The 14,572-nt window shown below is 41.4% G+C and overlaps 1 protein-coding gene across 1 annotated transcript in view; it reads right to left on the bottom strand.

Annotated features, from left to right (window-relative positions):
* LOC308094995 (uncharacterized protein) overlaps positions 1–14,572 on the bottom strand; it is a 793,896-nt gene that overhangs the window by 94,244 nt on the left and 685,080 nt on the right. Inside the window, exon 40 of the mRNA XM_080441835.1 lies at positions 8,867–8,949. Coding sequence (XP_080297961.1) covers positions 8,867–8,949 — 83 coding nt within the window. The remainder of the gene's footprint in view (positions 1–8,866; positions 8,950–14,572) is intronic.

Genomic DNA, 14,572 nt, shown 5'->3' on the forward strand with positions numbered 1-14,572 from the left:
ACAAATGAACAAGACTATCCTAATGTTTCTCATGAATGTCATTTTAAATGTTTGAGGATGTTCCTGCTCTCTGTGTCTCATAGGTCTTTGTCAGGTCTTGAGTTATTTGATCCTTCTTAAACTTTAGACCAAATAATAAACTATATCAATGAGTTTATCAACCCCAAATGTTTTCTCCATCACAATGGTGAGTATTAGGAATTCAGATCTACAGAGTTCAGAAAGATGTTTCATAGGAAGGAGAAAAATACCACAAGCTCATCGAGATCACCTTTGTACCTGCACAACTTTTTAACAGTAGGGGCAGCCCCGTTTAGTAGGTTAACCGAATATCTGGGCACACCCCTGATTCAAATAAATCGGGTAAATGTATATTACCTTAGAATTTCCAGTCTACAGTGCAGACTGTTCAGTCCAGCTAAGAGCAGATCCAGTAGTCCTGATTCCTGCAGGTTGTTTTCGCTGAGGTCCAATTCTCTCAAATGAGAAGGATTAGAGCTGAGAGCTGAAGCCACAACTTTAACCTCTGTCTGTCTGAGGTTACAGCCAACAAGTCTGTAAATACAGATTAAATAAGAGACTATCAATACAAATTATACCTAGTTCACTGGAATGGAAGTTAACTAAGAGATCTCCTACTGTATCTAGTTATACAGACATGAATAGTTTAAGTATGATCAGAGAACAAGGAAGTAAACAACAGATGAAAAGTTAATGTAATGTAAGTAAATCTGAGTAACCAAGCTCACTGTTTAAAAAGCCATCCTCTGTACACCCCTTCACTAATGGTATGGTCCATTTCTCATATGGTATGGTCTGTTTTCATGGTAGAATAACTCATAAAGAGGACACATATGAATAGTTTGAGGACTTGAGTTCTCCTGTTGTTCTGTGTGTACTAAGGTTGGGGTCGTCTGTCGGCGATTGGTTGAGTCGAATTGATGTTGGTTACCTTCATGTTACATGTGTGCACTTCACCTACAGTATGCTGAGTATACTAATATAGTTTTGTCTTCCATTAAAGGAATATTTCACAAAATACTGTTTCCCTATCAATTAAACCTTGAATTCATGGAGATTTGAGTTTTTTAGTGTTTGTGATATTCCTGAAGCTAAATCCAATATCCTACTACTTTAATTAAAATCCCCACGCTGTGGTGTACGTCCCGGGTTGGTCAGCACACAAGGTCTCCACTTGCCTCCAAACTTGCCACAGATTATTGATCAGTGCTCTGGCTAATACCTAGGCTTCTTTCCCCACCTTCAATGTACTTACATATTGTACAGTTAATATAAAACTACATTCTTTTTATTCAGGCACATTTTAGCAACTTTTTTTTTGGCCGCTAGGCCCACCCTACTGCACATGTGTGACATAGGCGCAGTGTCCCATAAAAAGGACAAGGACTGACAGATAGAGATCTCCATATATGGCCATATCAGTTGGATCACTGGTGCACCGTAGATGTGAGGGCCACGAAGCGGCCCGAACCTCTAGTTTGACTAAATGACATTAATAGGAAACCAATCTTAACAAGAGCAAAACCATATTTAAAACATTCTCTTTGAACCTGGATCATCAGTAGGCTCATAGTGATTACACTGTGAGTTGTTTTGAAGTTTATATACTTTTCTTTAATATAGTTTTGCATTGGTTTTCTACCACAGCAGATATCGCTATTTTGGCTCAGGAATGCGAACAAAAAAAAAAGGTCTGAGGTGGGGGGAGGGGCAGAGTGGAGTGTGGAACGGTCAACACCACTACACGTCACAGAATGACGAGCAAGAGAAGAGAGCAATGTTCAACCAGCAGTTGAAGGTGTGAAATGAATAGTGAGAATGAGCAAATATATGGCATATTTACTATTTGGTGGAATTCATCATCTGAGACACCTGAGTCACGCACAAATCAAGGGTTTACACAGCCTTTCATGAATCAGACGTGGCTCTTTATTTACAAGCAAACCTACACTAAAGAATATAGCAGCCATTTTAAGAGCTGTGTGAATGAGGCCCATTAAAAATAACAATTATCTTGTCCTTTTTATTTTAAGTTCCACTACTGAGAGGATGGCAATGGCAGTGGGTTCAAACCACTGGTCTGGTGGGGGTAACCAGCAGGGCTTTTAGACTTATTTATTGTGGACTGGCCTTTTTTTGCACATACAGACAATACCATTAGTCACTATTTGAGACACAGACAGTATTATTGGAACTTTTATGTCAACCTTCATTTCTAATTATAGTGTTATAATGGCAGATTAACTCTAGGATGTTTCTATTCACTTGACTACTAACCGAGCCTTTCTGCAGTTCCTCACAGCTGGGATCAGTCTCTTTCGCCCCCTCTCTGATGTGTTGTATTTGTCCAGGTCTAACTCATCCAGAACCTCCTCAGACATCAGCAGCATGACGGACAGAGCTGAACACTGGCTCTCAGACAGTTTCTCCTTTGATCCGTTCAGGTACTGTTTGATCTCCTGATGTAATGAGTGGTCGTTCATCTCCATCAAACAGTGGAAGATATTGATACATCTGTCAGGAGAGATATCATCAGTGTTTATCATGCTCTTTAGGTTGTTGATGGCTGTCTGGATGCTCTCTGGACTGTTCTCTGTCTGACCCAGCAGGCCTCCTAACAGACTCTGGTTGGACTCCAGTGAGAGGCCATGAAGGAACCGAACAAGTAAGTCTAGGTGGCCATTTTTACTGTTCAGGGCTACTTTCATAGCAACTTTCAGGAAGTCGGGGAGGGAGATGGAGTAACAATCATATCCCAGGAATGTCTGCAGTACCTTCATGTTCTTCTCTGTGAAACAATGGAACAGGTAGACTGCAGCCAGAAACTCCTGGATGCTCAGATGAACAAAGCTGTAGACCGTTTTCTGGAAGAGCACACCCTCTCTTTTGAAGATCTCTGTGCACACTCCTGAGTACAGTGAGGCATCTTTCACATCAAGACCACACTCTTCCAGGTCTTCTTGGTAAAACATGATGCTACCTCTCTTTAGGTGTTCAAATGCCAGCCTGCCCAACTTCAGGAAAACTTCCCTGTCAGTCTCCATGAGATTAATTTGATCCAGCTCATGTGTCTCATCATACTTCTTCTTCTTTCTCTTTGTCTGAACCAACAGGAAGTGGCAGCACATCTCAGTCAGGGTCTTGGGCAGCTGTCCTATTGTGTGTGTCCTCAGCATGTCCAGCAGAATGGTAGCAATGATCCAACAGAAGAGTGGGATGTAACACAGAATGTGGAGGGTCCTTGATGTCTTCAAGTGTGAGAGGATTCTGTCGGCCAGCTTCTCTTCACTGCATCTGTTCCTAAAGTACTTCTCCTTCTGGGGGTCTGTGAACCCTCGCACTTCTGTCACCATATCAACACATGCAGGAGGGATCTGATTGGCTGCTGCAGGTCTGGTGGTTATCCAGAGGAGAGCTGAGGGGAGCAGATTCCCCTTGATTAGGTTTGTCAACAGTACGTCCACTGATGATGTCACTGTGACATCAGAAACAATGTCATTGTTTTGGAACAATGAAAACCTGCTTTCATCTAGACCATCAAAGATGAAGCCAACTTTCCAGACAGCGAGCTGCTCTGCTGTGACCTTCTTTAATGTTGGGTGGAAATCATGGATCAGTGTGAGAAGACTGTACTGCTCATCTCTGACCAAGTTCAGCTCCCGGAATGAAAAGGGAACCAGGAGATTTACATCTTGATTTTCCAAATCCTTTGCCCAGTCCAGAGTGAACTTACGCACAGAGAATGTTTTTCCAATGCCAGCGATGCCCTTGGTCAGAACTCTTCTGATGGGTGTCTCCCTGCCAGGGAGGGGTTTAAAGATGTCACAGCAGTTGATTGGTGTGTCATGGAAGGTCTTCATGTTGGAAGCTGTCTCAAGCTGTATCACCTCATGTTGGCTATTAACCCCTTCACTCTCTCCCTCTGTGATGTAGAGCTCTGTGTAGGTGCTGGTGAGGGAGGTTCCAGACTCTTCTGTCATGTGGTCTTTCACATCATCAAGACTGTTCAAACTGATCTTATAATCACTCAAATCAACCAGCAGAGTGACATCTGAAATGAGGAATAAAATATATGTTTTAAACATTCAGCACACAATTTGTTAAGAAAAACGTAACAACACAATATCAGTTGTTTTTGTCCAGAGTTGATAGTTGTTTAGCTTCATTATTTGCACTTAGATATTGATACGGACACTAATTTGAACATTTAGTCTGACTATGATTTATTTAATTTAAGCATTCAATGTATTAACATGCAATTTTAATTAGTGCATAGTCTTACATTGTCCAGGTGTGGTTTGACTGGGTGTCTTCAGTCCAGGTGTGGTTCTGAATGTCTGTCCACACTGGGGACAGCCATAGTGTCCTGTTGGAGCAGACTGGTCCCAGTATGAGGTGATGCACTGTCTGCAGAACCAGTGTCCACAGCTGGTAGAGACTGGATCTGTCAGAACCTCGCCTGGACCCCCACCACAACCACTCTTCTTCCTCTCTCTGTGAAGATGAAGACAATGTATTACTACATAATAGTTATTGTAATAATAAGTACATACAATATAATATGACATTTAACATCATTGATGTGTTCATGCAGAGCTGCCAAGTCTCACCCTTTGAGAGTGAGAGTCACGCAATTTAACCTCTTCACGCGCCTCACGCCACACTTGCCATTTCACACACTTTTTCAACCTCTCACTACTTTATAATATATATTTTTATTTAATTATATATTTCATATAACTTGTTGCTTGAGGCTTGCCGTTGTAGGTGATATCCCCCCCACTTCTGGGACGAAGAAAAAATAAAAAGAAGAAACCTCCAAGCAGGAAAAACAGCAACCGGGTGGAAAACGTCCTAAAACACCGTGGCCGCCGGATTAGACCCGGTGTGAGGGTTTTAGGACGACGGTTCCAGTTGGCGATGGACTGGAGAGAAGAAGGACCGATGTTTCCTTTTTGCTTGATATTGTATTCCCGAATTAACCGAGTAACAAAAAACGGAAATAAAAGGGGGAAAAAACCCACGCACATGCACTCGCGCAGCGTGTGTGCGTCCCTGATGAGACTAAAGTCTCACTCCTAGATGTTCCTGAAACATGGCAGCCTTAATGTGTTGATGTACAATAAAATCTCCACTCTGTCTTGGAACTGTATATTCATAAATATTTAATTGATAAATTATAAAGATATGAATTGTCAATTTTTTTTACTGATTAAGACACATCCATTTTTGTCCTCACGCCACTCAGACAACAAACATTCCGACCGAGGCGGAGGCTCTCTCCTTCAGCCCAGTGTAAAAACCCCATGTATCGCCATGTGAACGGTCGAATCACTTACTTTTTCCACCTCGCCACAGACCTCGCTAAATCCCTTATGATCGCGTGTTCAACTGTTTGTTGACACACAGGGTAGTTGTGTGAGTGGCCCAGAGAAGACATTTTCAATCGGCGACATTCCATTTTGAAGTAGTAGCAGTTTCTAAAAAGCGTTTCTAAACAGCGTTACACGGGGGAGAAAAACGAAGCAGAGAAAAGACCGTTGGACGTTGAGATCTTTTAAAATCAAAGTGTTTTCAAAATTACGTTTTTTACGTCCTAGGCAGAATTGGTAATTGGAAATAATTACGTTATTTACGTCCTAGGCAGGGTATGAGTTAACTCATTGACTGCCACTGTTGGCCCGAGGCTCACACTGCCAATGACCAGTTGAGTGTGTGTGGTGTTTTCAATGGTTTACGCTAGAGGGCGCTGTTCCGCAGCCTGTGAATCATGATGATGATGATGATGATGAAGAGCACAGCCAAAGATCACGTGATCACAACAAAATGGAGCTGGTTTGGATTAGTATTATTGGATTTATAAAAATCTATTTTCTCTGCTTTCTGTTGCTTTTTGGCGAAAACAAGCTTCATTCAACTGCCCACAACTATAAATTGGGTTATTGCGGCGGTACAAATGTTTTTCTCAGATTCACAGAGACCCCCCTACGTCTTTTAAATACCCCCCTACGTCTATGAGCCCCCCTACGTATTTTAAATACCCCCCCTACGTCTATGAGACCCCCCTACGTCTTTTAAGATTCTTCATAAGAAAAATCCTAAGAGAAGTCTAGTCAGATTCAGGACATGTTCTTAGAGGGCATAATGTTCATAATGGTGTTCTTATAATGATGAATCCATATCCTCTTAACTTGAAGGGGTGTGAAAGTTAATTATAATTATCATAGGTAGACACAGCACCTATCCTAGTTAGCATCCTAATTAGCATAGGTAGCTGTCCCACCAATCACCATAAAAGGGCATGACTGCATGGCCTGCACACAGAAATGAGAGAATGAAGTCCAGAATGCCTCAACTAAAGTCTAAAGACGGTGGAATACCACACTCCAAACATAATAAATAAATACATACTTATTTTTTCTTCAATTCTACAATTCTACAATATAGGATTTATTTAATAATATGTTGTATCATATATTTAGAGCAGTGGTTCTCAAAGTATGGTCTGAGGACCCCTCTTGAGGGAGTTCCAGGGGGTCTACAGCAAAACAAGGAACAGTTTAACCACTTTGACCCTATTTTATACTTTGTTTGGGATAGATGATCTACAAGATCACAATGCATCCAATCACTGCCCGTTTTGAGCTTGAAGATCGGCTATTTTCAAAACTTTTTTTTTTTTTTTTTAAATGCACAAATCTTCTGTTATGCAAGTCCCTCTGAGAACATATTTTCAGATGGGGGTCTGCAGCCAAATGCATGTCAATGTGGGGGTCCTAACGTCCTTAAAAAAGTGCAAAAGTAAAGTGCAGTAGCTACGAGAAATAAAATCACTGAAAAATGGGTTTAAAAGTGATTCAACTGGTCAGCCAAATGAGATATCGGCATATAAGTGATATTACACAAATTTTACATCTGTTCTTGAGGTAATTGTTTATCCCCCAAAATCACAAAGGCTAATTTGACCTTTGGGATACACAAATAAGTCTGTGTGTCCTAAAACGTAGTTACTGCACTTTACCTTGGCAGGGCAGCATTGTCATTGTCATAATGTTGAGTTTGTGTCAATAAAGATAGTCAGTGGCGTGTATGGCTTCTTAGACCTAGATAAGCAATAGGTCTGTTTGTGGCGGTGATGCATCACATACTTAAAGGAGTAGTTCACCCAAAAAAAATCTTATTTTCTATCGATTACACACCCCATGAAGCCTTGAATACATGGAGTTTTTTAGTTTTTGTCACATTCCTAAGCCAATAATTTGATAACTGACGGAAAGATGCTAATGTATCCAGTATGAGACACAAAGTTGACACTTTGTGTCTCCTACTGGAGCCACCGCCGGTCATCAGATTATTGACTTAGGAATGTGACAAAAACTAAAGAATATCCATAAATTCAAGTCTCCATGGGGTGTGTAATCAATAGAAAAAAAGTCATTTTGGGGGTGAACTATCCCTTTAACCTATATGCTTTAGGAACCTATAGCCTAATTCCAGCTCACAGTTACAGCGATCACGCTGTTTCATACGTTTTCTCTTAGTTACCATTCCCAATGGAGCTCACTTTCCCTCCTCATATCTATGCCATATAGTTATACTATATCAGATCTATGCTCTTCAGTGAGATATGTGTCTGGACACATGGAGACAGACACTGGCTGCAGACAGCAGGCATAAACGTAACTTTGAAAAGTTAATCTATAAGGAAACATTGTTTACTCTGTCACTACCAGTGATTCTTTCTTTTTTTCCAAAGTGAATGAACTGTGGGTATTTAACTCATTCACTGCCACAACTTTTTTTTTTTGCGTTTGCCCACCAAAAAAAGTACTCAGGAGCCGAGATACAGAATTTTTAAGTTAACAAGGAAGTGGATGGGAGTCTAGATCTTCGAAAAATCATATCTCCTTGGTCTTTGGGTAAAAATAAATAAATAAATAAATAATGTTTTGAAAAAAAAAAAAAAACGTTTTTGACGTCAGTGGCAGTATTGGTAAATGACGTCAATTACGTCAGAGGCAGTGAATGACAACATGGATTGCTACTGGCCAGGTTTCTGGGAATATTTTCCTCTCGGACACACGTTCTGAGTTATAGGTCTATATTAGATTTATTTATTCTGTCTCTAAGACAAATGAAGCGTACCTGTGAGGTGTGAGTGGGATTGAAATGTTGTGTAAACAAAGCCAATCGATATTTAATAATTTATGTAATGGTATTTTTTCTCCCACTTATTTTTTCTGGTATTCTTTCTCCCAATGGTACTTTCTCCCCCATACAGCGTGTGGGGGAGAAGGTGTTAGAACATGTGGAGCCCCCGAAGGAAGACAATGGCCAATTCAATCGCAGGGAAAAAAAGGGTCAATTTGATCTCCAGTCTGCTTGTGTCACGTGAGTGTTAAGCACCAATGTAGATCAAGTAGTATACATATTGCTATTTCCATTTAGTCAAATGAAACAGACATCATCACACTTTGTTTCTGTACCATGTGACTTAACAACTGAACACCACATTGCTATTGGTGAGGTTTTCACTCAGAAACGACACACACTGCAATTTAAATGAACGCAAACAGACTGATTTGTGTGTATTCCTACTGTATGTATGCAGAGCTCACCAGAGTTAGATGATTTAATACAAAATGCTGTAAAATAACAGATAGATAGATAGATAGATAGATAGATAGATAGATAGATAGATAGATAGATAGATAGATAGATAGATAGATAGATAGAGGGCTTAACACCACATTGTGATTTTATTTATGTAATTAGCATGTACTTAGCATGAGATTGTGTTGTCATATCATAGTGTTGTGTGTATTGTATAGACGGATTCACATACTTTGTGTGTGGAGGTCCAGGTTCATTACTGAAGTTAGGAAGCCATCCTTTAGACCGGTCACTCTTCATAGACACACAGCTTCCCTCCTCCTCTCTCTCCTCACTATGACTCATCTTTGTCCCCATAATTATTACCTGTCAAGATTACAGTCAAAATAGACCATAAAACAATAAATTAAATGTGCGTGCACACACACACACACACACACACACACACACACACACACACACACACACACACACACACACACACACACACACACACACACACACACACACACACACACACACACACACCAATGTGAGATTGATTTGTGCATTATTGAATATGTTGTCTTTTTACAGAGACAGCCTTACAGTAACACAGTCAAATACTAAACGAAAGGACAGTTGCACAGATACATTAATAATTGGGATTACATTATAAATGGCCAAAAGCCCTGGTAGTCCTATTTAAACCCTTCTGGGCCGGCAGAATACATCTTTCACTTGCCTGCTTGGGCCAGGCAACTTATAATAAAATTAAAATAAATCACAACAAAAACATTTTAAGGATGCCACTTACATTTCTGAGCTGTCAGTTTGCCCATGGTGTTCCAACATGGACATTACAGCCAAAAGATGCATCATGTGACTGTCAACAACACTACTGCTCTGACAGCAGCATGCAGGCTACTGTTAGCTTGTTAGCTTAAACACTGTTCAACAACACTACTGCTCTGAAAGCAGCATGTAGGCTGACATTAGCTTGTTAGCTTAAACACTGTTCAACAACACTACTGCTCTGACAGCAGCATGTAGGCTACCATTAGCTTGTTAGCTTAAACACTGTTCAACAACACTACTGCCCTGAGAGCAGCATGTAGGCTACCATTAGCTTGTTAGCTTAAACACTATTCAACAATACTATACTGCTCTGACAGCAGCATGTAGGCTACCGTTAGCTTGTTAGCTTAAACACTGTTCAACAACACTACTGCTCTGACAACAGCATGCAGGCTACCGTTAGCTTGTTAGCTTAAACACTGTTCAACAACACTACTTCTCTGACAGCAGCATGCACGCTACCGTTAGCTTGTTAGCTTAAAAACTGTTCAACAACACTACTGCTATGATAGCAGCATGCACGCTACCGTTAGCGTGTTAGCTTAAACACTGTTCAACAATACTATACTGCTCTGACAGCAGCATGTAGGCTACCATTAGCTTGTTAGCTTAAACACTGTTCAACAACACTACTGCTCTCAATCCAATCCAATCCACTTTATTTGTATAGCACAACCAGGGTTTACAAAGTGCTGTACAGAAAATCATGCAAAATACACTGTTAAAACATGCTAAAAAACACAGAAAACACCAGCAAAAACACACAGAAAACAAATAAGACATAGACCACAGAAACTCTCAAGCGGGGTTAAAATGCCAAGGTATAAAGGTGTGTCTTAAGCCGAGATTTAAAAGTCTCAATGGTGGGGGCCCTTTTAACATGGGGGGAGCGCATTCCATAGTGTGGGGGCTATGGCAGCAAAGGCTCGGTCGCCTCTGGTCTCTAAGTTGGTCTTTACTGTGTCCTCTAGATTTAGCTGGCCGGCAGACTGCAGTGACCTTGGGGGGGTATAGACCTTTATGAGGTCAGAGAGGTACTGTGGTGCCAATCCATTCAGGGATTTAAAAACAAACAATATCATTTTAAAATCAATTCTGAAGCAAACAGGTAGCCAGTGGAGTGAGGCCAGCACGGGCGTAATGTGCTCACGCCTACTGGTTCCTGTCAGGTGGCGTGCCGCAGACTTTTGGACCAGCTGCAGGCGTGCCAAGGAGGCTTGATTTAGCCCGACATACAGCGCGTCACAGTAGTCCAAGCGTGTGGAAATAAAGGCGTGAATGACGCGCTCAAAATCATTAAAGACAGAACTGACTTAATTCGGACAAGTAGTCTCAGTTGATAGAAACTGGAGCTGACCACAGCAGTTACCTGTTTGTCTAATATGAGCACATTGTCTAATTTGACTCCAAGGTTGGAGAAAACAGGTTTCACATAAGACTGTAGGGAGCCCAGATTGGTGGGTATAATGCCAAGACCACTAGGCCCAAACACTATGACACTATGTCTTTTTTTCATTGACACTTAGACAGTTAAAAGCCATCCAGGTTTTAACATTGTTAAGACAATCTAGAAGTGGTGTCAGGGAGCTATTACTTTCCTTCTTTAAGGGCATGTAAACACTACTGCTCTGACAGCAGCATGTAGGCTACCATTAGCTTGTTAGCTTAAACACTGTTCAACAACACTACTGCTATGATAGCAGCATGCACACTACCGTTAGCTTGTTAGCTTAAACACTGTTCAACAACACTACCGCTCTGACAGCAGCATGTAGGCTCCCATTAGCCTATTAGCTTAAACACTGTTCAACAACACTACTGCTATGATAGCAGCATGCAGGCTACCGTTAGCTTGTTAGCTTATACACTGTTCAACAACACTACTGCTCTGACAGCAGCATGTAGGCTACCGTTAGCTTGTTATCCTAAACACTGTTCAACATTACTACTGCTCTGACAGCACTATGCACGCTACTGTTAGCTTGTTAGCTTAAAAACTGTTCAACAAAACTACTGCTCTGACAGCAGCATGTAGGCTACCGTTAGCTTGTTATCCTAAACACTGTTCAACATTACTACTGCTCTGACAGCACTATGCACGCTACTGTTAGCTTGTTAGCTTAAAAACTGTTCAACAAAACTACTGCTATGATAGCAGCATGCAGGCTACCGTTAGCTTGTTAGCTTAAACGCTGTTCAACAACACTACTGCTAAGATAGCAGTATGCACGCTACCGTTATCTTGTTAGCTTAAACACTGTTCAACAACACTATACTGCTCTGACAGCAGCATGTAGGCTACCGTTAGCTTGTTAGCTTAAACACTGTTCAACAACACTACTGCTCTGACAGCAGCATGTAGACTACCATTAGCTTGTTAGCTTAAACACTGTTCAACAACACTACTGCTATGATAGTAGCATGCACACTACCATTAGCTTGTTAGCTTAAACACTGTTCAACAACACTACTGCTCTGAGAGCAGCATGTAGGCTACCGTTAGCTTGTTAGCTTAAACACTGTTCAACAACACTACTGCTCTGACAGCAGCATTTAGGCTGCTACCGTTAGCTTGTTAGCTTAAACACTGTTCAACAACACTACTGCTATGATAGTAGTATGCACGCTACCGTTATCTTGTTAGCTTAAACACTGTTCAACAATACTACTGCTATGATAGCAGCATGCACATTGCCATTAGCTTGTTAGCTTAAACACTGTTCAACAACACTACTGCTCTGACAGCAGTATGTAGGCTACCGTTAGCTTGTTAGCTTAAACACTGTTCAACAACACTACTGCTCTGACAGCAGCTTTTAGGCTGCTACCGTTAGCTTGTTAGCTTAAACACTGTTCAACAACACTACTGCTCCGACAGCAACATGTAGGCTACCCAAGCCCCCAAAACCACGGTAGAACAGTGAAGCGGCCAAGCTTAGTGGTCAAATCTGAGAATGCACTTAAAATGCTACTGCGCGTGCATCTGCCGTTTGTGCACCTGCTCACGACGCGTCACGACCCATGGAACCAATGGAATGGACCCATGGAACCAATGGAATGGACCCATGGAACCAATATGGAACCAATATTTTTTACTTCCGGGTGCTTCAAAACGCCACTGAGCAATTTCATTGAAATGAATAGCTGGGGGTGGGGCAATCCACCCTCTAGATATATTATAACTCTATGAGGCTACCGTTAGCTTAAACTGTTCAAACATGTTTAAAGCTAAACTGTATAAACTGTGTGGCTGCATTTCAACTAAAAGGATTCCAACACTGGGACATTGAGGGTCCTATTTTGCGCGTCTCAAGTACCAGGTCTTATGACTTAACTTAACTTAACACCTGGAGGCATGGCCAATGCTGTTTAGCCACTCAAAATAGTGATACAACATTGGCCACGCCTCCAGGTTTTAAGTTAAGTCATAAGACCTGGTACTTAATATGTGCAAAATAGGAACATGTCATATTTAATGAAACTTCTGTGATAAATGGGATTTACTTGAAAGCAGAGTCATGACCCGTGTCCACTATGTACATGAAGCTCAATTTATACTCATTTACATAATGGAGTGACTCAGAGTCATAGAGTTACACACCCGTAAGGGTCCATTTAGAACCCCCTCAAGGAACCATGAGGGTCCCTGGACCACACTTTGAGACCCTCTGGTGTAGCAGAGTGTTTCCAGTGAGTCAACACCCTGACTCTGTTTGACCAGAATGGAACACAACCTTAATTACCATCTGTGAAGGAAGTAAGGAAGAGGCCCAATTTATTTCCAATAGGGCATCGCAGTGGCGGCCATTTTGTGGTGCCACAGATAGAAAACCCAATTTTTTTTTCCCAAAGAGATTTCCGAAAAATATTTATAGACATTATTTTAAGCCTGGAACCAAATCATCCAGACTCCTGGTGAATCATGACCATAAAACATTTGATAAATTCAGTTGTCAATGCAATAATAATAATACGTCTGATATTTCACGCTGTTATTGAATTGTCTGTTTTTTATCTTGAAATTTATCTTGAGATCATTTTGTTGTGTAGGTATAGATAGGAGGATTCACACACTTTACTATTATTACTAGAGACAGACAGACAGACAGACAGACAGACAGACAGACAGACAGACAGACAGACAGACAGACAGACAGACAGACAGACAGACAGACAGACAGGAACTGTAAGCAGCAAGGACCAACTTCCTCTCTGGTCACATCACATGATTTACAGTAAACTGCTGTGGAGACTCTGAGTGACTCACTGTCCTAACTTATCCCATATGTTTATTATTATTAATATTATTATTACCCCCATAATGATATGTATTTGGCTGCGGACCCCCATCTCAAAATATCTGCATTTTGCCAACGGGGGGGGGGGGGGGGGGGGGGGGGTGATGCGTGGAGCAGCGCGGTGTATTTTTGCTGTTTATTTTATTTTTTTCACGTCGTTTGGAGCCCCCCCACAAGGTTGGTGCCCTGCGCTTCAACACCTCAAGCCCGTTGGATAAGCCACCACTGGTTAGGGTGATGAAACAGCAACTGCGGCGGCAGCACCCATCACCCATCACCCTGCTGAGGAAGAGAACATTTACAGCACCCCCCCCCCCAAACATTTTCAGCCCCAAGCGCACCTGAAGCCCAGGAAACCACAAACGGTTAATCCGGCCTTTAACAGGATCTGTCTGATACATGTTGGTGTTGATACGAAGAGAGAGAGAGAAGAGAGAAGAGAGAGAGAGAGAGAGAGAGAGAGAGAGGTGTAATAAGTGATAAGAGATACTTCATTGTTTGCATTTTAAACTTTTATGACCAAGTTATAGTATAAAGACCCAACAATCAATTATATAATACCAGACTAGAGAAATTAATTATAGTATATATTGATTAATTACACTTACCCTATATTAATCTTTATGGTTTAACGTGATGTCACAAATCTAAATGGAGTCCATGTTGTTCAGCTCTCTGTGATGTTGTGTCAAAATGGTTGACGGTGTATTAACACATAAAGTTCTATCATAGTGGGAGTGTCTACAGTTACAGCGTAGATGGCGTGTGACATGGGGACGCGCGCACACACACACACACACACA

This window comes from Gymnoscopelus braueri (genome assembly GCF_963280865.1).
Source record: "Gymnoscopelus braueri genome assembly, chromosome: 11".
In the NCBI taxonomy this organism is placed as follows: domain Eukaryota; kingdom Metazoa; phylum Chordata; class Actinopteri; order Myctophiformes; family Myctophidae; genus Gymnoscopelus; species Gymnoscopelus braueri.